At 43.6% G+C, this 26,125-nt stretch overlaps 1 protein-coding gene across 1 annotated transcript in view; it reads right to left on the reverse strand.

The window, feature by feature from the left end:
- The window catches only part of GPLD1 (glycosylphosphatidylinositol specific phospholipase D1), a 586,386-nt gene that overhangs the window by 70,151 nt on the left and 490,110 nt on the right, over positions 1-26,125 (reverse strand). Inside the window, exon 21 of the mRNA XM_078685714.1 lies at positions 19,029-19,205. Coding sequence (XP_078541840.1) covers positions 19,029-19,205 — 177 coding nt within the window. The remainder of the gene's footprint in view (positions 1-19,028; positions 19,206-26,125) is intronic.

The raw sequence follows: 26,125 nt of genomic DNA on the forward strand, positions 1-26,125 counted from the left end.
ATGACTTGCTGTATGTAGCACTATAAGTGGATCTTACCAGGCCTACTTTAAGGGGTTATCTTTAATGCCATCCCTCTCTGAGGTAGACTTCCTTGTGTTGTGCCCAAGACTCTTTCTTCTATGCCCATTCTGCTGACCTCTTAATCTTGAGCCTCCTAACCTGTGGAATATGTTTGACTCATACTGCAGAAATCTCTGTTCAGATAATACTCATCACTGATATCTGTTGTGATTTGCATGAGGGAGGATTGAATCCTGGCATGTCAATTCAGATCTTCAGCCTTTCAAAATCAGTAACTTGGTTACCATTGCATTGTCTAATAGCAGCACCAGTTATTTACATTCCATTGAAATGGAACAAGTTCAATATGAAGAAAACACTTAATTATTACCTCTGAGAAATAGAACTCTTTTTTTATAACCCTGCTCTCCTTCTTTGCTTTGATATTAGGCACATTTTTTATGCTTCACCTTTCTTAATACATAACCATCTTTTTTAGCTCACCTCTGGACAGTTTTTAATATATCTTTAGACATACGGATATATAGCCTTCAGAACTTGTACAACTCTTGCCGATAATAGGGATATTGCAAATTTGCATTCATCTTTCTGCGGGATGAACCTTTGTACCCAATATTACTTGTGCTCTCCCAGCTGCCTTCTCTCACTGTTTCAATGTTCAACTCTAATTATGAAAATCAATAAAATGGCAATGTTGTCAGAAAGCTGAAACATAATGCCTGATTTCTTAGATATTTTACAGTTCTGATACCCCATTGCCCATTTCTTCCATAAAATACCTGCCCCTCACCTTTACAGTTCAGGCATCAGCAGCTTCTCTGAATATTCTGACGTTTTCCCTGGTTTCTGTGCTTTGGGATCATCAGGTTTGTATGGGTCAGGAGCACACAGTTAACTGCTTCAGATATACTTCACATATGAATGAGGTCACTTGGAAGCCGTTCATTGCATAGCTGCCAATGTTTCAGTTTGCTTATGTGTGACATTCTCATAATTTCAGTGTAATTTTGAGTGACATTCAATGAGTATGAGTGAGACTTTCTCGCAAGCAATGAAGACACATAAATACCATAAATTACACCCATTTGAGCAAAGAGAAATATCTGAAAACTGCTGCAAGGCACCAGAAATGGAAGTGCACTAACCTAGTGGGAAGTTTACTTAGGCTCAAGATCATGATGCGCTAAAAGTAACTGAAATAATTATTGAAGAAGATACTAGTGACACTTATAAGTCTGTGGGGAGCAGCAACATGAGAAGGTACGGGCTAGCCCGTCACAATGACTTCCCTCTGCATGCGGTGTGGGTAGCGGCGGCGGTCCAGGACCTGGGGACTTGCGGTGCGGCATTCTTATGGCTGCTGGACTGCAGTGCTGCTGCGGTCTGGCGGGGTCAGGTAAAAGCGAGTCGTCACATTGTTGCAGCGCAGCACAACAACAGTGCAGGGTGCGAGCATCAGCCAATGGGCTGCGCGCTGGCAAACTCAAACCTTCTATAGCGGGCAGCCCAGTCTTTGTGTGCCATGTGACAAAGAGTCAGTGTCTGGATGTCTCATTAGGCAAAGAATCACTGACTCGAGTTGTAACATCAGTGAATCTTATACCATGGGTGAAGCAGAATTTTGTTACATTGTTTGTGCCTAAGTCAGCCCAGAGCAAGCTGAGCCAGCCCTCAAGCCTGCCGCAAGCAACGTGGATCGCACCCTCCAGCCAGCTAGCTTTCTGTCATTGGTTCTAATAGCGCTCCAGCTTGACAGCTGACGAGGTGTTATTATGCGTGACTTTGCCATTAACTGCAGTGATGCGGAGCACTACACTGAAGTGTGTTAGTCTAACGCCTAATGCGTGGTACTTGGCAGGGATATCCTTGAGGAGATGATGACTTTGTAACTGGGGATCTAGGTTCAAGTCCTGGTGTTCGGTTAACTTCCTGGGATACTGGAAAATGACTTACTATCCCTGTGCCCAAAAAAATTAATTTTGACCTGTACTCTAATGCTTATATAAAGTGTTCTGATACCTTTGGGCCAAGACTGTGTTATATGAAAACAGCTTCTCTAAGACCTGCTTTAATTCACCTAAAGGTTGCTGTCCTTTGCAAATAAAAAGTTCCACACATTATTTAAGTTTTTGAGATTCTGGTAGTGCCTTGGGCTGGAGCTTCAGCAAGAATGTGTAAAATATGTTGTACTTATTATAGTATGCCAATGTTTTCTCTGTTTGCTTTGATAGTCATCTAGACATCTCTTAGGCCTCTATGAAATACTTCTGAAGTGTGTTCTTCTTGTATCTGCTGTTTTGAGTTTGTATTTTAAAGCAGGAATTATGCACTGGTCTTTTCTGATTTTCCCACTTTTTTTTTTACTTGAATTCGCTGTTCTTGTGAAAAGCCAAATATCTGTCAATGTAAAAATCATTCAACATTTGTTAAATATCATGCAATTTATTAATACAAATGTGGCATGTTCACTGTTATGTGCCATCCTATTTTAGACTGTGTTTGTTGATAGATTTTGTTTATAGAAAATAAAGCACCACAAAATATTCTTGATGAGTGTTTCCATTGCCTTCATGCTCTTGAGTTATTATTACTTGCAAATCGTGAGGCAGATTTATCTAATACCAACACACACACCCTTGCACCACAGTTCAAAAGTGTGTAGCTTCTGTCAAGGATAAGTTTTGAACTGGAAGAATATCCTTCCGGCACAAAAACTGTGGTTTAATTCTCTTTCCCCTTTGTATGTGCACTCTACAGTGCAGCAAACCTGCAAAGTAGAAAGTAATTGCTCCTCTGTAAAGACCGCCTTGAGGAGGCGTAGGTTTGTGGCGAAAATTCCTGTCTACCACTGTTAGTACATAGGTAGGGATTGTGTCCAGACTCATGGATGGTTACAAGGGAATAGCCCCTGCAATGCCCCCTTCACCCCAGTTTGAAGACCCATGGTTTAAAGCAATGACTGGGGTATCCATGGCACCCACACTCACCTTTCTTTGAGGGGCCTCAAGTGATTCCAGGGGGGGCACCAGGCTCTGGACAAAAGAATAATTAAGGTGATAACAGTGCTTTTTTATCAGCGGTAAGAAAATGAGCCCAGTAACACTAGCATCCCTTGTCATTTATATCACGGCTGGGAGAAGATGTCAAAAGGGAAGGGACTCCAGATACTCTTCACAACCTCAATTTCTAATAATCACACGGTGGATACGTTTACATGTTAGTAAGGCCTGTCTGTCTAGAATAGAATGTTTGCAATCAATTTGCATTTGATTGCGTTTTTAAAATGGAGAACTTTAGTTCAATGTTTAAATACGTCTAGACATTTTAAACTTTGCCAATTTAATAGAATTGTAAAAAGGTTTGAGGGGGATTTTTTTCCCCACTGGTTGGGGCTGCAGCATTTAAAACTTTAAAGACCAATGCTTTATGAGTGAATACATGTTATCAGAGAGAATGGACATCTTTTGAGGGACAAATTTAATGAGAGGACACATAGTACAGTAGCTGTTGCAGCAAGTAATAATAATAATCCACATTTGTAAAGCGCACAACCACCCGTAAGGGTCTCTAGGCGCTGGGGGCCGTCGGGAAGATTAAGCAAGCTATTGCCCAGAGTCACATGGTGCTGGGCTGAACTGCCGCTAGCGCCGGGGATCGAACCGTGATCCCCAGATTCCGGAGTCAGTCGCCCTAGCCGCGGCGCCACACCTCTTCCTTCAAGTAGGCTAAGAGACACCAGTCTAATACAAGAGAACCAGAGAGTATGGCTAAGAGGGCATCCAGTCAGGAGATGGAGAAACAGCCTGAGACGACCCGGGGCCGCAGTCCGACCCTGGAGAAAGCCCTTCGACCTGCTCCACGACTAAGCCGCGGAGTACAAGGGAAAGCGTTGAGACAGACCCCAGCATGAGCCGAGGTCTGGAGGCGGAAGTAGCCACTCCCACTCTCTGCGCTACGACTTGAGACCAAATCCACCACCAAACCAAAGACTCAGAGACTTTACCTGTTAAACACTAGAACAAAGGTCGACGCCCAGTTAGGGAGGGATGTAATGATCTTAGCACTGCCCTCGTGGTGCTGACTTGAACTGGAAGTTGCACCCCGTAACATTCTCTGGCCAGGTGTGGCCAGAGGCTATATAATAAATTGGCAAAGACCCTTTCACCCGCACCCTGTGTGCTTTCTTGTCGTTCATCCACTGCGCCACATTGCAGAGGCAACCTTGCCTACGAGGCTAATCGCATGAGGTAGACTCCTTAAAAAGTAAAATGCTACTAATATTCATTCAGAAATCATGGAAAAGTCACACATTAGCAATCAGAAAAATTGAAAGCTATGCATTATCGCCCTCGACACTGCCAGGAAACTTTGCGAGGTCAGCTTGAAAAGCAGCTCCTCCTGATGTACAGCGAGGGCTTTAAGTGGGCTTGGTCCTGCCGGTGCTCAGCATTAGCAGTTCTACATAGTCTCTATCGGGCAGGGGCGGATTGGCACTGCGGGCATTCGGGAATCGGCCGAAGGGCCGCTGTTTCAGTGCCCTCTGTGGGCCGTTTTTTTTCTCCCCTTTCCCAGTCCACAGAGAGTGCTCTCTGCTGTCTGCCGACTGGGAAATGGGAGAAAAAAACGGCCCACAGCACGGAGACAGAGACAGAAATGAAAGCGCTTCACTGTGCAGGCCATAAAGCGATTATCAGCTGTGGCCTCTACTGCACCCCCTGCCCTGCAAAGCAATCACGCTGAGGGTGGCTGGGGAGGGGGTGATTGTTTACAAGAATCGGCCTCCCTGGGGGCCAGGTGTTTCTCAGGCCTTTTGAGCCATTTTCACCATGGCCCCCCCTGGGGCCCACGCCGCCTGGGAAACAGTGATAGTCTTAACACCTCACCCACAGCCCCTCACATTCAGGGCACAGTGGGCGAGGAGGAATGGGTCTGGCTGTGGGGGGCAGGTAATGTTTTGAAAGCGCACAATCTTCACCTTAGCCCCCCCCCTGGTCCCCCCCCCTGTGCAAGAAGTTTTAAAAAAAAAAGGGTTATAGTTCTTTCTCGGTGTCATTTTAGAACTGATGCATTTTCAATATTACATTCAAGGAAGTCATGGTTGCAGCTTTTCTATTTTATGCAACTAACAACCATTGACAAAACCTATAGTTCTGGCTTGTTGTAGGTGTAACATTACTTGCTGTAGTATATATGTCTGAATGCAATGACAGAAGCAGCAAAATACCAGTCAGGCGGCACACTAAGCTAAGCACAGATTTGTAGCTTAGGTGTTTTAAGCTACGCCCATAATTACATTGAACACCCCCTTTGGAGAGACCCCTCAGTTTTGTCATCCCACTTAAAGCCCTGGAAACAACACCATGTCACAGACACCTCAGGGCCTGGCACTGTGCATCATGCATGACTCATGACTTCCAAGGTTTCAGATTGAATATGTGCAGGGGCATCTTGAACGCCTCCCTTTGCTTTAGGAACTACAGCGAGGGGTGAGTTCCTGATGAGTCTCTTCTGTCTGCAACGCTGCTTACAAAGGCTCAGCTCACAATTATTATGAAAAGGTGGGTGAGAGAGTAAGTGAAGGGATGGCTGGATGGATCAGTGAAAGGGTGAATGGATGAATGAAAGGGTGAATGGATGGATGATGAGAGAGAATGGGTGGATGGATGAGTGAAATGATGGATGGATTGATTAATTGATAAGTGAAAGTGTGAATGGATGAACAGATGTGTGAAAGGGTGGCCGTAAGGATGGATGAGTGAGTGAAAGGGAGGGTACATGGGCAAAAGATTGGATAGATGAGTGAAGGAGTGAAAGGATGGATGGATGGATGATTGAAAGGATGGATGAGTGATAGGGTCAATGGATGGATGCATGAGTGGATGAGTAGATGGATAGTTGGGTGGATGGAAGGAAGGATGGATGGCTAAGTGAAAGGGTCGATGGAGAGAGAAAGGGAGAATGGATGGCTGAAAGGATGAATAGGTGGAAGGATGAGTGACTGGGTGGATGGATAAGAAAGTGAAAGGATGGCTGGATGGGTGAGAGGGCAAATGGCTAGATGGATGAGTGAAGAGATGAATTCGGTGAAAGGGTGGATGGAGAGAAAAAGTGAGGATGGATGTGTGGATGACTGAAAGGGTGAATGTGGCTAAGGGTGAGTGACTGGGTGGATGGATGAGTAAGTGAAAGGGTAAATGGATGGATGAGTGAATGGATGGATGGGTGGAAGAGTGGATGAATGGGTGGATAATGGGTGGATGAGTAAAAGGGTGGATGGAGGGATGGATGAGTGAAATGATGGATGGAAGAATACATGATGGATAGGTTTGCAAATGGTTGAATATGTTTGGATCTGGATTAGCGGCATCTTATGTTTGCCACTTTACATCTCACAATGACTATCCAAGCAGATCTTCCCGACCATTTCTCTCACCAAACATGCCTGCTCAGAACCATGAATTGTAAACAAAATATCAGACTGGACAACCCAGTGCTGTAACCATATATATAGATTATTATCATATGAAATATCACAAAAAGACCTGCACAGTTGATCAAAGCTGCGTGCATACCGAAAAACCGTGAAGTACACGATTGGTTCAACCTGATATAAACTTATTTTGACTAGTGCTTAAATGGTTGTCTATTCACTTACTTACATAATAATGCGCAACCTCCTCTGATGGGTCTGTAAAACGTACCTTTTGTCCAGAAGGTTTGTTCTGAATTTTAACCCTTTGTCCTGAATTTTTACACTCCCCATCCTGAATTTGCACCCATGCCAGTTGGTCACCCTAGTCCTGACACTCCCATACAGAACTACAGAGTGTTCACCCTGCCTTTTCTATTTGGTTACTCTTGTAACCAGATGCACCACACTGCCAAGCTCTAACTCAAGAGGGGTCATCTAATCCCCTTGGCATCCCACTCTCCACAGGGCTGACCAAAGTAGGCTGAGTAAAGCTAGTAGCTAAGTACACAAAGCTACATCGAGTGTGCCTCAATTGTCATCCCACCGAATCCAGAAAATACTGCACTAGACTCAGTTCAGTAGGTCTTCCTCAAAGGTTTACTTGACTTGCCACATCCAGCACCCAGAAATGCAATGTGTTGCTAGCCGATCCCTTCCTCTGAAGCAAGAAGGAACCGGTAGGAACCATTTTGTTTACCATTTCTTTGCACAATTTACTGATTCATTTGTGTGCCAGTTAATAATGTAACTTTATTTTAAAGGCCTCATCCAAAATGCAGACAAGGGGCATATTTCTCTATATGCGAAACATATTAATTAGTAAGTTTTGGTTCGTTTTTGTTTGTAGTGTGTAGGTCTGACTGCACTCTATTTTAGGTCCTAGGCCAGAATGTGGCAACATGTTTGTGTGTTGATTTCAGGACATGTCTAAGACTTTATGTTATGTGATTTCTTAAAAGAGAGCTGTTTAGCCTCATTCTATGCTAGGCCTTGTTCGAGGCCTACGCAAAATTTGCAAACTTGGCACTTCTTTCTCTGTGCAGAAGAATTAACTTTTCTAGCATGTTCAGGTTAGAATTCCTTTTTGCAGATTTTATATCATTTTCATGGTTAATTGAGTAATCCTCAGTCTCCTCATGGCCCAGACTTGAAGGCAGCAACAGATGTGAATAAAACTGTGTTTTTTGTATATAGACATCACTTGCTGGCTGTGAAATACATTTATGACTAGATTGTACAGATACATTTTTTCAGCATTCTTTACACCCCAGACTGCCTTTTCCTCATTTGTGAATTCTTACTTTTGTTATTACATGTTCTGTTCCCAGAGATTCCAGTCTTACCCTTTCTCCTTGACTTTGTACTAGATTTCTGATTTATGTGATGATTAGCTGGTTGGGAAAGAGTATCTAACGACCTTGTGCAGGGCGTAAAGACTGCATGTAAGTATTCAGTTATCAGACCTGCAGTGCTCCTAGTCTTTACCAATGTTACTTGCTCTGTAAGCTTTAAAAGGCTTAATTTACTAAATATTTCTCTACGAATTAGACCTCAAAGAGTAACCAAATAGTGTTTCATGAAAGGGCACGCCCCTTGAATGTGGGCCACGCCCCTTAACGTAGGCCACGCCCCTTAAATGTATGCCACGACCCTTGAACGTGGGCCACTTTTTTCGTCAGTGCCCGGGCCAAATTGTGATCCCAATCCGACCCTGCTATCGGGGTCTCCATTTTTGCACTCAGGGTAATAAAAAACTTAATTCTGCAGCAGCACCACCCTTAAGTGCCAAAGAGACTCGTTATAGTTTTTTCAGTCTCATCATTTCAGAACGGATGCATTTTTAACATTATATACAACAAAGCCATAGTTGTTGTTTATTTATCTTACACAACTAACAACCATTGGCAAACCCAATAGCCTTGCCTTGTAGATGTAGTATTACTTGTTGTATTATATGTCTCTATGCTATGACAGAAGCAGCAAAATACCAGTGGGGCGGCACACTATGCTAGGCACAGATTTTTACCTTGCATATGTCAAGCCACGCCCTCAATTACATCGGCCACGCCCCTTTGAGAGACCCCCTAGTTTTTTCATTTCACTTAAAGCCCTGTGTACAACAACAAAGTTCGCCAAATTACAAAGCGGAGAAGCACGATGTGGGAAATCTGATGCGAGTAGCAGAAATGACTAATGCCCCCGGGCTTCAGAGAATCAGAAGTCTTTTCCCTGGAGACTCAAACATAAGGAATGAACCACGGAGAGCGGCAATACAGGATTTAGCAAGTGCAGCCAAAAGGCCATGAAAAGCATCATCAAAAGTGGCAGGGCATTCCATAGCCGATGATCACAGGTACATGAAGAGGCGCTTCGGGCTAATAAGAGAGCAGTCAAAATTCAGAAACCTGGCGCTCAAAATATTTGAGCGTTACAAAAATTCCCAATTCAAAAGATAGCCACTTGGTGGCATACTCTCCCCAGTTTTCCACACAAATGAAACTTGCTCATTCATGTAAAAGAGAAACTAAACATCAGTTAATGCACGGGGATCCTGAGTGACCAAAAGTAAAGCCCCCCTCTGAATCTTCTAATCCCCATGTCAGCAAGGAATTACAGGCCTGAAAAGCTGCGTTGTAATGCCTAAAATTAAACCTAACAAACAGGGCTTTAGTGTGAAGAAAAAGCAGTGGCTGCCTGTGTTTGGGCGAGCGAAGGGGAGTTGAGGGAGGGGGGAACAGGGAGCATAGAGGTCGCGAATGGAGGGGGAAAATAAAGAATTATAATAAAAAAAATCACCTTTAGCCGGCCACGTCCTGCATCGCGCTCCTATGCTCAGCTGCTTCAGACAGGCACAGGCTCCCAGAATGTCCTGTGGCCAATCCTGAAGCTGCTCTCACATGAGAGCAGGGATTGGCCTGAGCGCCCGCGATTGGCGCTCCAGGACAGACTGGGAGTCTGTGCCTGCTCTTTCCAACCCCAGCAATGCAGCTCGGGTTGGAGAGATATTCACTGTACTTGATGGTTTGGCCGGCCTGAGACGGCCGACCAAGCCGTCATGCGCAGCGGAGGGAGTGCACTACCACTCCGCTCAGTGCCGTCCCCCCAGGACCGCACCCAAGTCTCGGCAGGAAAGGAGATAAAAACGACACAAGTGTTGTTTTTTCCCTTTTTTCTGACTTTTTTTGGGGGCGGGGGCGATGGAAAAAGTGTGTGTGGGGTGCCTCTAAATAGTGCGTGGCCTGTATAGTAATAGATGTGTCTTAAACATGTAAACTACATTTCTGTGATATCCATAGTGTGCCACCTGACCAGTATTTTAGCTCCTTTCTGAGCTTTCTGTTTTGCATCCAGCTATATACCACAACAACACACATACACCTAAAACTGGCTAGGATGATTGGCTTTGTCAGTGATTGTCTGTCTATGCTCCACATGGGAAGACAAGGATCAGATAAGTATTCTGTACACCTTTTGACCCACTGACAGGCACTGCGAGAAACTTGCACTGCATTCAACTCCTACTCCAGACTTCTCAATCGAGGGCATTATAAATACCTCGAGGCGACTCATTTCAAAGTATGCACTATATAAAAGTAATAAGCTGCACACAAAAAATACAGAAACACAGCATTCTGGGGATACCTAACAATCTAATGGAGTGCAAGATTCAGTAAAACATGTGAAATATAAACCGGAACTAGATCAGTGACATGCACTACCTGCATATTTATTACATTAATTGTTCAGGAAGTCAGTGTTTTGTAAGTAAAGTTCAGGACATGAAAATAGGACTTAATAGAGACCCTTTGCAATGTTCCTTCTTTAGGGCAGATTTACCAACATTTTGTGATGTGTTTGTGTTACAAACCAGAAACAACTTACTTTTTTTAGTTTCCAGCAAAAAACTTCTTTTGTGCTGGAAATTGCCTAAAAGTAACATAAAGTAGCATAAAGTATGGTATTCCTATGCAACCCTATGCAACCACCCATGCCTTTCGATGCAAAAAACCTATCTTTCAAAAAATCTAAGACACAGTTTTGTTGCAACATTTAATGCCATTTGAAAGCAGGGTTTAAAAGGAGCAATGTTTGCATTTCTTCTTTCTTTTGCGACGTTGCATGTGTGCTGCACTGTACAGCACACCCACAAATTAGGAAAAGTTTTAAAACTTGTCAAGGCATAGTATTTTAACCTATGCTAGACACACGCATACACCCTTGTATTATGGCACAAAGGTGTGTGCATGGCGACGGCACTCAGGCGAGGGGAGGAGATGCCATATCTCTGTAGATATGGCTCTCTCCTGCTCACTCCCTGTCACGCAATGCAGCACAGCATGTTTGGCTGCGTTTCATGAAATGTTGGTTAATCTGACCATTAAAATTGACCAGGTCTGAGACCCGGAGGGACTCGGCCCACTTAAAGCCCTGCTAATAAATGAGGTAATTCTTTCTCATGCAAAGGGAGCTATTTATGATTGAAAGGATTACTGCAGTGGGGAGACCTTCCCAGCAACACATTTTTTCAGAAGAATTTACTCTGTTTGCACGCATTGGTGGACTCCAAAACGCCACTGGAGATGAATAACATGAGCTAGCTTGGCTTCTGGGAAAAGGGGGCATAAAAACACAGATATATACAGGGCATTGGATCTCCAAAAGGCAGATGGGTGTGGAAATGCCATAGAACCGAACCTTCTCTAAGCGCTTCATACAATATTGTCTGTAACAGTGCTGGAACTGAAAAAAATAATTACTCTGTGAACTCATAAACTGGTAGTCAGGGCAGTGTTATTTTAAGGGTCTTTGGAGCCTACCAAAGAATCCTTAAGATGCCACTGGGCAAAGTAGACATCTGGGCAATCAGGCAGTCCCCAAAGGGGCTTACAGGTCAGCGTGTGGGCCAGATTTGTTGGCTGTTTATGGACCTGTTTTATGGTCTCCTGTGTAATATTATACTGTTGATTTCCCTAATATAAAAAACCTTACCTGCAGCAATCTCAAACCCATTCAGTTTTCCATACCATACTTATACAGGATGTCTTTAAACGTTCAAAACTGCCCCAAGCTTTTAGCAATCCAATTAAATCATTTGGGAGAATTTTAATTGATGCCCGGGCATTTTTTTCTGTCTCAGGCCAATGCTGCTCTTAACATATAATGCCTACCAGTAAGGAACATATGAGTCTCCCACACCTTGTACCCTCCTTGTCTGAAATAACATTTGGAGTACATTGATTTACATGTTTGTATGATAACTTTGTCTGCGTATAATATGCGTATGATGTTAACGCTCTCTGACACCTTACATTGGGATGAGTAGCACTCTAAAAAATACAAAAATTATTAACTGCTATTTAAAACATAAAATGGGTCATTACTTATGCAGAGATGCTTCTGAAATTCTTACAGTGCATGCATATTTCTTATATACGTAAGTTGAGCAATGTCAAAAGCCTGCTTCCAAACCTTAGTTTCTCTTAAGTATTTGAAGTGATAACAAGCTGTGGGCCTTTGTTTCCTTCCAGTGCTTTGGCGTGTAGATATTAGGTTTGGGATATCTCCAAGCCAGGATGATATTCGAATACAAAGAGAGCTGGGTGCACTTTTAATCAACCAATCACGGTTTTTAAAGCACACTACTCACCCGTGAGGGTCTCAAGGTGCTGGGGGGTGTAGGGGGGGGGGGGGACACGAGCAGCTCCGTAGGTTATTCGAAGAGCAGGGTCTTGAGGTCTTTTCTGAGTTGGTGCAGTGTCGGGCTTCATCTGATGTGGAGGAGGAGCTTGTTCCAGATCTTGTCCACGAGGTAGGAGAAGGATCTGCCACCAGCTCTGGCCCAGTGGATGTACAAGACTGTGGCCAGGGCTAGGTCGGCAGAGCGAAGGTTTCTCTTGGCGACGTGGAAGGAGATTCATTTTTTGAGGTATTGAGGGCCAGTGTTATGGAGAGCTTTGTAGGCATGCTTAAGCAGTTTGTAGGTTATACTTTTTTCAACGGGGAGCCAGTAGAGGTTACGGAGGTGTTGGGTGATGTGGTCATATCGCAGGATATTGAGGCTAAGTCTGGCTACTGCGTTTTGGACTCTCTGGAGTCAGCAGAGGAGTTTTTGGTTGATTCGGGCATAGAGGGCGTTTCCATAGTCCAGCCTACTGTTGATGAGTTTGTCGGTGATGGTCTTCCTGGCATCAGGGGAATCCATTTGAAGGTCTTGCAAAGTATGCAGAGGGTGTTGAAGCAAGTGAAGGACACAGCGTTGATTTGCTGGTTTATGGGAAGTGCAGAGTTGAGTACGATGCCGAGGTCGCAAACTTGGTCCATTGGGGTTGGTGGGTATCCGAAGCTGGGGGCCACCAGGCGTTGTCCCATGCGGAGGGGGTGAAGCAGAGGATGAGGACTGTTTTCTCCTAGTTGAGCTTCAGGCAGCTGCTACTCATCCAGGTTGCAATGTCTTTCATCCCTTCTTGGAAACTGCGCCTGGTGATGTTGTGTTCCTTGGTGAGGGAGAGGATGAGCTGGGTGTCATCGGCGTATGAGGCTATGTTGAGTCCGTGTTTTCTGAACATGGTTGCGAGGGGGGTCATGTAGACATTGAGGAGCGCCGGGCTAAGGGAGGATCCTTGGGGTACTCCGCCTCTGATCTCTGAAGGTTCAGAGAGGAAGGGCGGGAGTCTTATTCTATGTGTTATGCCTGAGAGGAAAGATCGATTCTAGTATAAAGCTGTTCCCTAGATGTCGGCGTCATATAGTCTGGTGGCTAGTGTGCAGTAGGAGACAGTGTTGAAGGCTGCTGAACGGTCCAGAAGGATGAAGACTGTTGTGTGGCCTTGGTCGAGGAGGGTGCGGATGTTGTTGTTGGCGGCTATGAAAGCGGTCTCAGTGCTTTGGTTGCTGCGTTATCCAAATTGAGAGGTGTCTAGGATGTTGTTGGTTTCTATGAAGTGAGCTAGTTGGGTGTTGACGACTTTCTTGATGACTTTGGCAGCAAAAAAGGAGTAGTGAGATGGGCCTGAAGTTCTTGAGATCTGTCAGATCTGTGGATGAGTTCCTGAGGAGGGTTTTGACTTTGGCGCATTCCCAGTCATCGGGGAATGTGGCGGTCTCGAGGGAGCAGTTGATGGTTCGGGTGTGAAGGTGGTGGAGGCCCTTAGGAAGATGTGCGGCAGGCAGGGGTCAGTGGGTGTTCTGGAGTGGATGCTTTTCATAGTCTTTGCGGTGTCTTCTGTAGGTAAAACAGGCCTTTGTTTTGTGTCCTGCTGGAAAATGAAGTCCCCTCAACGCCTGCACTTTGCTGCTCCGAATGGAAAGCAGACAATAGGCAGGCGCTGCTGAATTTGACCCACTGTTGGCAAATTACACCTGGACAAATTTCACTGGAGCCAGCCAGGATCTTGGATTCTGCTCAATAATAACTGACTGATCTGAAATCTCGCGGGATTTCCCTCATTTCATGCACTCATCCATATCCTTCAAGAATAACAGTATCATACATGGAGACATTATTTAATGTGTCTGTTCTTATTTGCATAGGTAAAAAGTGCCTCCAAGGGAGTTTGATGAAAAGATATTCAACTCTTTTGAAAAATGATTTAGAGAAGGCTAATTAATAGTCCTAGTTGAGTTGAGTTCAAATGGTTTCAAGTAACAAAGCTTTTCACACTTAACATACAACTATTACAATAAACAATCAACATTAAACAAAAACATTGGACATGTGTGTAGGCAAAAAGTAGACTTTATCAAAGAAATTTCACGGGATTCTAAAATACAAATATATAGACAGGAATACAGGAGAAATTATACTAAGATAAAATCAGTTTCTCTGTAGAACCTGTAGACACCTATCCAAAACAAAAATGATCTGAGTTTTTTGGATAAAGGTAAACGGTCGACGTTTCGGTCTCCTATGTGTTAATCCTTGAGACCATCATCAGGACTGGTAAATGAATATTTGTAAAGCCCTTGTTATTTAACGATCGACGAGGTGGTCAGCATGATACTGGATGGAGTGAAGTGATCTGTTACTAGCAGGTCTATATTGAGGATCCTGATTGGGCCTTAAATGTGGCACTTTAGGACTTCACAAAGGGGCTCATAAGCGTATCTTTATCGGGATCCAAAGTTTTATTTAGAAAGTGGCGAAGTTTGCAATCTCAGTGATTAAAAATAGCTGTCACTCTTTGAAGGAGGATCAAATATATAACTTTGCTTCTAGTTGAGTATTTAAAGAGATGAGGATCGTCAAAAGATCGATCTGTAGGACAGTAACAGTCTTCACAGAAACCGCCGGCCGTCGCAAAACCGAGGATCCTCAATATAGACCTGCTAGCAAGGCAGGCAAAGCGATTAAAAAAATTGTGCTAAGTGCGATTATCGCTATAATATAATGCCTGCTAAAAACATACCTGTTTATCCAATGGGAGGTGGATTGTCAGGTTAAGTCCCCATTGGCATTAATGCGTGAATATCGCTGGATTTCCAGCGATATTCACGCATTTCGCCGCTATCGCTGGAATTTTAGCACAATGGAGAAAAACTTTGCTAATAACATGCTTTCTCCGCTAACATATCCAGTGATAGGCAGCGATAAAAAAAAATGCGCTAAGCGTATTTTGCGATAAATATCGCTATTCTTGCTAATATGCCCCTGAGTACCCACTAAAGACAAGCCATCCACTGCACTTCCTTCATGACCCCCTCCCATCACTTTCACGCCCGCTTTGGGGGAAGCCTCTTTGAAGAGAGTGCTTTAAATTAGGTCCATTCATCGCAGTCCTGTGCTTGTCTATTTCAAGATTGATTTTATTTTAATTTCCTGTAAAGCGGAAAAACGTGTTATAAACACCACGACTCATGGAATTGCTATGAGTGATCATCACCCTAATAGTATCATACTATCGCTGTCACAGAAGCCAGATAGCCACTCCATAGCAAGGACTTTGGATCAAAATAGATTGACATTAGATAGACTAAATGGGTTCTCACCTAAACGGGAGAAAGTGGACCCCGTAGTTCTAACTACAAAAGTAGTAAAAACAGCACAATTGGCTATTCATAATTGTCTCGATATGGCTACATCTGACGAGGAAGTATTGATTAACTTCATGGCGGTCACAAAAGCAATAAAAGAGGCCCTTTATGTAAATTTAAAAAACAGTAAGCTCAGAAAGAAAGGTTGGTTAAACAGTAGTTGTACAAAAGCGCATTCTAAACTGAAAACTGCCTTACAAAAAACAGAACGGGCGCCCCAAGAAATTTTAATTCTTAGAAAGGAGTATAACCTGACAGTGAAAGCCAGAAAAGCAAAATTGAAAATGGAACTTTGGGATCACCTCCATAAAAGTTGTACCCCAAAAAAATTGTGGTAGATTTTTGGGCTGTTATTAAATCTCCCTTCCTTTCTAACTCTAGAGATTCCCCTAAAATTGATGTGGCTATAGACGAAGGGACTTGGGTTGAATACTTTGCCAGGATTTTTATGAGGGGAAACGAAGTTGAGAATTGTCAGGAAAACATCTTCCCTGAACAAAAAACAACTCCATATCCCATAGTTCTAGATATAACCTATGATGAAGTAGAGCTTGCACTAAAGGCCAGCAAAAATGGGAAGGCGCCAGGCCCCGACGGGGTACCAATCGACTTTTTAAAATCAAATCTAGATTTGTGGACCCCAATTCTGACCAGGGTTTTGCAGGCATCTTGCGCGGTAGGGCTTGTGGAATCATGGTCTAAATCAATCCTAGTTCCCATCTTTAAAAAGGGGGACCGTCAATTGACATCCTCCTACCGTCCAATGTCACTGTCGGATTCCTTAGGTAAAGTGGCGGGCCGAGTCATCCTTGAACGCCTCCAGCAGTGGGCGGACAATAGCAGGATTCTATCAGACTTACAATTCCGGTTCCGAGAAGGGCTAGGAACTACCGAACAAGCCCTAAATTTAACGCTTTTACTAGGCAAGTATGTCAGCGCAAAAGGAGGGGCCCTGTACATGGCGTATGTCGACTTGTCGGCTGCCTTCGACTGCGTTAGCCATGCAAAACTCTGGTCAGTCTTATTGGAAATGGGGGTAGAGCAGGCGCTTGTTGATTTCTTGCGCAAGCTATATTCAAATACCTCAGCCAGGGTGAGGTATGGTGTCAGGGGGGAGCTAACAGCGTCTTTCGGTATCGAGAGAGGGGTGATGCAGGGCTGTGTCCTGGCCCCCTTCCTTTTTACACTCTACACTAACGGGCTGGAGCGGGACATGGTAAAAGGGTGCCATGACCTTCCCATTATAAACAACCGCCCAATACCGGCCCTACTCTGCGCCGATGACGCTGTAATACTGGCACGTACCCCCATAGAATTACAGCGGGCTCTCGACAGATATAACACTTTTATGGCCAATCTGGACCTGAATATCAACACCCAAAAAACTTTTGTTATGTCTTCGGGATCCAGAACGAAGAAAACCAAGGCTATCTTTTTAAATAACATCAAGCTTGAGAGCACTAACACATACCCATATCTAGGGATAGTAATCAACCACAAAATTACCTGGAAACAGGCCATTGAGTCCAGGAACCTCCTCTTCATGAGGGCTACTGTTGCTCTAGTAAAATTTTCTCGAAGGTTGGGAAGAAGGCCCCCTGTCGAACTCATAGAGATTCATAAGGCCAAATGCTTAACTGTTGCAACCTATGGGGCGGGCGTGTGGGGTTATGAAAACATAGATGCTTTACAAAAGGTCAAAAACAGTTTTCTAAGGTATCTTCTTGCTGTTCCCCAGGGTACTGCGACCTTTACGTGCCACGTGGAATTGGGTTTTTCTTATTTGACAGATATTGTCAAAATACAACCACTCCTTTTGTGGCACCGTATCTGGTCATCTAATAAAACCACTTTTTGCCAAGGGTTTATTCAGGATTGTATTTCCTTGGAAAATGCTCGTAAGATTGGGTGGATATGTTATAATATTAATAATAATAATAATAATAATAATAATAATAATAAGGGAATTTGTAAAGTGCCTGGTTACGCCCGATGGCATGTCCCCGCGCTGTAGTGAGTGGATGAGCAAATCCCCCCTTCCCTGCAAGTTGCATCGTACTCCCATTATTGGCGAAACAGGTACGTTTTGAGCTCTGTTCTAAAACTGCTCTCAGATGGCTCCAGATGAAGCTGGATGGGGAGTTCATTCCATTTCCGGGCCGCTTTTTGTATGACCTAGGCTTGGAAAAATATTTTCACGCACCCACCACAATATTAAAGTTATCTAGAAAAGCATTTCAAACGCAGGGGCAGATTTATGAGGCCCTTGCGCCTCTTTGCGCCGCAATTGCGTCACTTTATTTGACGCAGCGGCGGCGCAAACAATGCGCCCTATTTACAACGTGACGCATCTAGGAGATGCGTCACGTTGTAAAGCCCTGCGCCATCAGGAGGCGTTCCTGCGCAGGGGGGGCGTTCCTGCGCAGGAACGCCTCCTAAAAGTGGCTGAGTGAAATCTATAAGATTTCACTCAGTCACTTTCTGGCCAATGCTGCGTCAAAAGCCTGCGCCTGCTTGAAGCAGGCGTAGGTCTTGACGCAGTATTGTTAAGATGGGGCACCCCCGAGCCATGATGGAGCTGCGTCGCGCTTGCGACGCAACTCCAGCAATGCGCCACCTTAACGGCACAGATGCGTCACGCATCTGTGCCGTTTTTGCCCCATGGTGCGCCGCATTGTAAATGCGGCGCACCATGGGTGGCGGAGCTGTGGCGCACTGTGGCGCACATTAACTGGCGCATCCCTGGGGATGCGCCAGTTAACATAAATCTGCCCCGCAGTGTTTAACCCATCTAGAAGAACTGCGTCTGGCCAAAGAGGCCAGTAAACCATCTGTTCAACATATCCTGTCTATACAAACCACTTTGACTATGCAACCCTACTTAACAATCAACATTACCAGCTATGAAAGATTCCTGTTGATTCGGTTTAGGCTAAACTCTTTCCACCGTCTAGTCACCTTCCCAAAAACACACAACTGGGCAACAGTATTACCACCCTGTCCATTCGACGTTCGCTCTACTCAGGCCACTATCCATACAATCCTGTTTTGTAAGTTCTATAGCGAACCTAGAAGGCTTTGGCTCATCCCGGTTTTAAAATCTATGGGTATTCGAAGATGTCATCCCGCACTGCTCTTTTTGCAGTTTCTGGAAGAGGAATGTTTAACGAAAGTTATAATTACATTTTTGAAGTTTATTGTCCGGCACAGGCCAAATTTAGAGTAGTCTAGGACTTCTCTGTCTAGGATTTTTTATCGTTTCTACTTAATTGCACAAGGTGTCCTGTTTATATCGTTTTTAAGAATTACAGTACATTTGTATTTTACGAACTGTTAAAAATACTTAATGAATTTTATGACACACTATTTTTTAGAGATACGGATATTTTTTATAAATATTGAAGTGTGGAAAAAACATTGCAATGTGCTTTTATGGTTTTGTATATGAAGAAAACCGAATAAAGTAATTTTTGATTTGATTTGATATTTCAAGATGTTCCTTACCAAGTCCATCGTTGTCCAGATCACTTAAAACAATTTTTTGTCCAAATCGAGAGAATCTCCTGTCTCCGCTGAAAGTGCTGAGCAGTGATGGTTGAGTATTTCCTCTCAGCCCGTACAGCCGTGCTTTCCCCGCCTGGGCCAGTCCAGCAGATATGTATGCAAACCTGGAGGTACTGTCTGAAGGGAGAAAGATTGGTAGAGGTCAAAATGGCTGAACAAAACCTTTTAAATCTTGTATGAGCACGGTCTTACTGATCGTCAGTTTTCACCTACACTATGGCATATGTTTCAGTGGGAATTGTTTCCAGGTGTGTCAAGTAGTAGTTTTATGCTACATAGGTGCACATTTTGCACTTGGAATTCCTCGGGACACAGAATGAACCCATCAGTCATTCATCAGCAGTTTGGAACCAAGAAGTAAAAAAAAAAGTTAAATGCATGCATACCTAAGATCTTAGTGGTGAATTGGGTGGCGGACGCCGCAGGGGTGTAACTAGACTCAAAATTCAGGGGGTGGGGCGACCACTTCAACTACTAGTTGCAGAGATAACTTAGTCACTGTTTTAGTATATGGGGGTATAATTTTTCTGGACAATATGTGAGGTATATTGAATTTTAAAGCGTTTGTAATAGGAAGAAGAGATTTAACAACCTCGACAGTGGGTTTAGAGTTCTTGTTCAAAACATTTAAGCCGAAGAAATTGTAAATGTTACATTCCAAGGCTCATTGAGTCCGTAGATCTAACAGGATGTGGAATTTTAAGTTTTCTTTTCTAGGGCAAGCAGGGACAAATGGAACGTTCCAAAACACACACTGAAACAGTTTCATAGATCTCACCCTCATAGGGCTTAATAAAAACAACTATTAAAAGATATTTAGGTGCCCGCTCCCCAAGTCAAGTATTGGAAAAATGGTGATAAATGGTGCTTGCTGATCACATTTCTTTTGATATTCTGTTCAAACTATATTTAAAAGTACACACAACTTTCAGCGGACGCATGAACACTGATAGCAACAGAATGCTAAAAAATAACACAATATTTGAAAATACAACAGAGCATGAAAGAAAACTCATCTACAGTTAGAGTTGGTAGAATTTTTGTGGTGGTATAATGAGTGAGGCAAAATAATATCGTAACAAAGCTCTTGCAGAAAGAGTGGCAAATCATGAATCTGGCTATTCGCAGGAGTGGCGGGCCGAACAGAAACAACATTTTAAATGTTTTTGACAAATAGGAGTAATTGTAATTAATATAAGGAAAAGCATGATTTTTGGACATTCTAGGGTCTTTAGTTTTGTAGCTGGCAGCAACGAACGCTGGGGCATATTATCAAGGACGGCGTTAAAAATTATCGGTTTAACAGCAGAAAACTGCCACTAAAGCGGCGATAATGGGCTTGATAATATGCCCTTGAGAATTCCAATAGAAGTCCATGTTCTGGTGTGAGCATGGGCTTCTATTGGAATTCTCCAGGGCATATTATGAAGCCCATTATCGCCGCTTTGGCAGCAGTTTTCTGCTGCTAAACCGGCGATAATTGTAATGCCGTCCTTGATAATATGCCCCGCTAAAAGTATAGCCTCAGAAATACTAATCACAAACTTATTTGATTTTCGGAAGCTGAGTGCTTGAACATCTGACATGAAATGGATACTCCCAGAGGGCAAAGCCTGCCGTTGATATTTTCAATTTCATGTACTGCCACTCCTGCTAACTCTTCAACTGCGGTGAAAGATCTGGCATTTCTAAACCTAAGGGTGTCTGTCCTACAAGAGGCCCTCACTCCCTCTCCATCTGCAGCTGTGAGCAGACCAGTGCTTAATTTGAGCTGGTGGTTTCTGGTGCTCGGCAACCGCACTCAATTGTCAGCACCAGCGCGTCTGACACCTGCCACAAGGTGACGTGGTCTAGCTAATTTAGAGATGACCACAACGACAGTTAATTATTAATGTTATATTCATTAAAAATAGCTGTTGCCTCTTATTTTTTTTGCAAAGTCAGCACTGGAGCAGACAACTAAATACCAGTGAGAGGCTCATGCAAGGTCAGGCTTCAGACACCGCAGAGTGGCTGGTCAGTATGCTACCTCCTCGGGGCTCTCTCTTTAGCCAGCACGTCTGTATTTTACAGTGAGAACTTTAATTATGAGTCCCTTTATGGGTTTGTGAGCCACTGGGCAAAAACTGTCACCGTGCTCCACTTGTATCAATTGGGTCTGCTTGTCTCTTCCTACAGTTACTTCCAAAACTGAGCGGCAAGATCACCCCTTTGCCCCTTAACCCTGAGGATAGCGAGACAGAGCAGTGCAAGGCTTAATCATGTAGGCGATGAGCAATAGACAACCAGAAACCAATGATTCACAAAATAGCAGTCAAGAAATCAAAACCATTCAATGCTTCCAGGGGCAGCCACCACCAGTCTGAAGTGGAGGGGAGGCCTGGGGGACGGGGGGGGGGGACGGGACGGGGGGGGGACGGAGGTTAGAGGGGGATTAGGGGAATACAAATAAATACATAAAAAGACTTATCTGCACTAACGCTGACTCGCCGTTCCTCTCCAGCTCTCAGCAGATCACCCGGCAGTCCATGAACCTCAGCAGAGTCTCCCCACCCAATCCACATGCTGCTTTCATGCTAGCATGAGAGAAGTGCCTGGAATGGCCTGAGCGGGCTAGCCTGATGCTCGCTCAGGCACAGGGAGCCTGTGGCTTTTCTCGAACCCGGCTGTGCAATACACCTGGGTTGGAGAAATAAAAGTGTGCATGCCTGTTTGGCCGGCCTAAGACGGCCGGCCAAACTGTCATGCACACTTTGGCGTGCCCAATCAGTCACGGCTCCAGTCCTCAGCTGCCAATCGACAGCAGAGGACATAACCCCTTCTCCCCTGTCTCGGGCAGGCTGGCGGCTGCGGTGTTCCATAGTGAAAAATAAAATGGCAATGAAATTGTATTTTTCACGTTTAGCACGGTACAGTGGCTGGGGGTAACAACCCCGCTCTAATGAAGAAACCGCCGCTGGCTTTATCTTCGCTAAAGAAAAAGTACTCTCTTCTACTCACAAAACGCAATGCAAAACAAGGAAATATAGCAGTGATAATCGCTACCTTTAAAGTTACAAGGAAATTGCAATCACGGTTTCACAATAGACTTACAATAAGAAGGTGGTAAATACCTCTTTAATACCATTAACCCAGGGTGATATTGTCACTGATTGTTTGATAAATACCTACTATTCTGAATTTTCTACAGGAAGCTGAGGCATAAACTGCAAAGTAGTTGTTTGCATTTTTTTTCTCTGCCTTTTGCCCCAGTAGGTTTCCTCAGGTTTGACTAGCCAGAATTTATCAAGGGAAAGCTTTGAGGGTGCGATAGTTATCGCACATCATGTAATTCTGATCAACTCTGGGAGTCCAAAATCCAGTGTACCGTTCAAAGGTAAAAGCAATCCAGAGACTTGAGCACATGCCGGATTAGTAAAACCCTAATTGCAACCTTCATTAACCTGATGGTGTAAATCATTGTCATTCCTAATCTGGCATGTTCTCAAGTCTCTGGAATGCTTTTACCTTTGAACGATACACTGGGGTTTGGACTTCCATCAGGTTTCTATGAATTCCTTTAATTTGGTCATTGAGAGTTTTATTTTTTATTTTAATAGGGTATTATTTGACACAGCCTTAACCAGGGGAGGGTGGCAGTGTGCTTCACAGTGAGCACATCAATCAAGAGATATAATATGAAAAGCAGAGGAGAGACATACATCAGAGAACCAGAAACAAACATGTCACAAGGAAAGCAGACAACAGGCAAAGATGAGGTGGTAGTGGGATGGGGTATCCGGGAAGAGCGAGGAGCTAAAGGTGCAAGGGATATGACTCTCTCAGGTACTCATTAGATGTTTCTTCGATTTATATGAGAACAGTATGAAGTAGGGGACAGTGTGAAAATCCAAAGTGTGTGCAGTGCAGGTTTTAAATGCATGAGTGGAAAAAGGTTTTTTTTTTGGTGGTTCATTTTTTGATACTTCTGAAGGTGAGGTGAAGGGCTGCATGCCATATCAAACAGGATGTTCCAATGAAAAGTCAGTTTGCATGCTGAATATGAAGGTGATGCACGCCTCCAGGGGTAGACAGTGTTTAGAGAGCTCACAATCTGAGAGATGTGATCAAATTTCTTCTTTCCATTAAGAAAACTGGCCGCAAAATAACGGATTGACTTTAAAGGAGCGAGGCTGTATTCAGTGAGGCCAATGAACAGTGTTTTGAAATACATGCTTCTAGATATGACCAGTGCTTGAACCAAGTGTTTAGATCGGATCTGAGGGGGAAATACCTGGGGGCATATTACCAAGCCTGGCGAAATGACATTATCGCCGCTTTAGCGGCCGTTTTTTGCCGCTAAGCGGCGATAAAATCATTGCGCTATTAGCAAGCTGTCGCTAACTGATGTTGGCAACAGCTTTTAGGCGATAGCGAGTGGTTTGGGGCCCGCTTTACATGTCAGCGATGTTTATCACTAATGACATGCAAAGTGGGCGTACCCAACCTGTTAGCGACTGAAAGCAGTCGCTAACGTCGCTATCGCCTATTAGCAAGGCAGGCGTAGCGATGGAAATATTCCCGCTATCGCCAAAAACTAACGCCTGCTCAGACCAGTTCTTAGCCATGTTATCCAATGGGAGGTGGATAACATGGCTAAGAGCATTTCGTCGCTAATGCGTGAATATCGCTGTATTCTCAGCGATATTCACGCATTTTGCCTGATTTTTATCACTTTTGAGATAAACCTTGCTAATAGCAAGTTATCTCAGCGATAAAAAATGGTGATGCGCGGCGATAAAAATATTGCCGCTAACGCTACTTTGCGATAAATATCGCTATTTGTTGGTAATATGCCCCACGATGTTTATTAGAGTGCATAGATAAAGGGATGCACATTTAGCAGCAGCTTCAACATTTAAAGCAAGGCTAAGTCTAGAATCCAGAGTGACTCCGGGAGACCTGGCGTCTGAGCTGGATTTAGGGGTAATACCTAGTGTCCCCAGTTTTTCAAGCCATACAACAGATAATCTGCAACTAAATGTAGAGGAGAGGGTGAGGGATTTTTCTTTTTTTGCTGCATTAAGTTTCAGTTTCACATGAAACTTCCAGATTACAAGCGGAACCAGTTTAGTACCAGTCTTTTCCATCTCATGACAAAGGTAGAAGAATGGTACCTTTTGCATTATAAATGAAAAGTTTGTAGATCCTTTTCAGTGGAAGACTCAGTATGGTGCGTGGCAGAATTCTACCCAGAGTTACCACTTCAGGTGGATGCCGTCACTCGCACTGAAGGCCGTTACCACTATCATTGATTATCTACCAACTTTTCAATGGGATTTAAGGGAAGAAAGGGGGAAAACAGGAGTGGTCCGAGGATTACCGATAAGTATATTTGCCTCTTATGGTAACCCCCTTTCCTCGCACCCAATCAAATTCCAAAATGTACATCGTCTAGCTGCAATGTGGCACATTTCTATGTCCATTGATAGTGGAACAGTAGAGCAGCAGTGAATCAACAAAAGTGTGTTTCAGTAACATTCAGATTACAAAACATTGAACTAATTAAAAAAAGAGCACCAATACTACTTAATATAACACTCAAACATATGTATTGTTCAGGAAATGTTAATAGATTTTTGGAGTGTATATATATTTTTGTAAGCATTACAGTCTGTATCCATTTTCTTATTATCTTTTTTTGACATCTTTGTTTTTTCATTACCAAATACTTAATAATACATGTTTCACAGAAATTGCTTCAGCAGTTTTTGGAGTCACTATGGTGTAATTACTAAGTGCTGTGTAGTCATGTGAGTGAAGCCATGTTGTTGACTTCATAAGAAGCAATGGCTGCAATACACCTACTGAGATTCAAACAATGCCCTGCAGTTTACACATAATTTCCCCATAGAATGTGTATTACTTGAACATATACAGCCTGATTCATCATTCTCCCGTTTTGCGAGCCCCTAATAGCGATTCATAACGAATCGCTATTAAGGACTTGCAAAACGGGATTCATGTAGAAATTGCATAAAGAAATGCGATTCCTACACATTCCTTATTTGCGATTAGCAAATTGCTAATCGCAAATAAGGAATAACTCCCCATTCATTCCTATGGGCCAAAAGGTCCATAGGAATGAATGGGGAGTATTCCTTATTTGCGATTAGCAATTTGCTAATCGCAAATTAGATAGCGATTTAAAGGGTGCCAGGGGTGTCCAATGGACACCCTGTAGCACCCCTTAAATGCAAATTGAAACAGGTGTTGCGCACACACATGTCCAAAGGACATGTGTGTGTGCAACATGCAACTTAGAAAAATGCTTTTAAAAGCATTTTTCTAAGTTTTCGCTATTTACCACGAGGTTTGACCTCGCGGTAAATAGCGGGCCGAAATTGCGAATTCGCAATTTTTAAATGAATGATGAATTGCATTTAAGGAATCTCAAATAGAGATTCCTTAAATGTAATTCCTCGCAAAATAGCGAAATCGCTATTACCGATTTTTGCATTTGGGATGATGAATCCCAAATGCAAAAATAGTGCTTGCAAAGGGCCAGATTCTCAGAATCTGGCCCTTTGCGAGCCGATTTCGGCTTGATGAATCAGGCTGATAGTCACAAATATATGCTAATACTTACATACATACATATGCTCATCATGTTCATGTGATGGATACAACATGTGTTTAAATGCTTGATGCTGAAATGATGTGATTTGAATCCAGCATGCTAGACACCCCTCTGAAGTAAGTAAATGAAATACTATTAAATTGAGTAGTAGTAACTGTGAGAAGTTGGGTTGTTGGTCGACTGGAGTGTTAGCCCTGGTCAAGCAACAGCCGCAATACCTGGCAGGGTGAACAACTAAAAGTCATTTAATTAACCTGCGCATAACCCTGGGTAGCTTGCCACAAAAAGCAGTCAGGCTTAACTTAGAGGCAATGTTTAAAGTTTTTATGCTCAAAGAACAAGGGAGGGAGAAAGAGGTTAGGGACGCTGTGGACTCAGCCTCCTTGGTAAACTATGAAAAACAAAAGAAGTCCACCCT

The sequence above is a fragment of the Lissotriton helveticus genome, chromosome 4_1 (genome assembly GCF_964261635.1).
Source record: "Lissotriton helveticus chromosome 4_1, aLisHel1.1, whole genome shotgun sequence".
Classification (NCBI taxonomy): domain Eukaryota; kingdom Metazoa; phylum Chordata; class Amphibia; order Caudata; family Salamandridae; genus Lissotriton; species Lissotriton helveticus.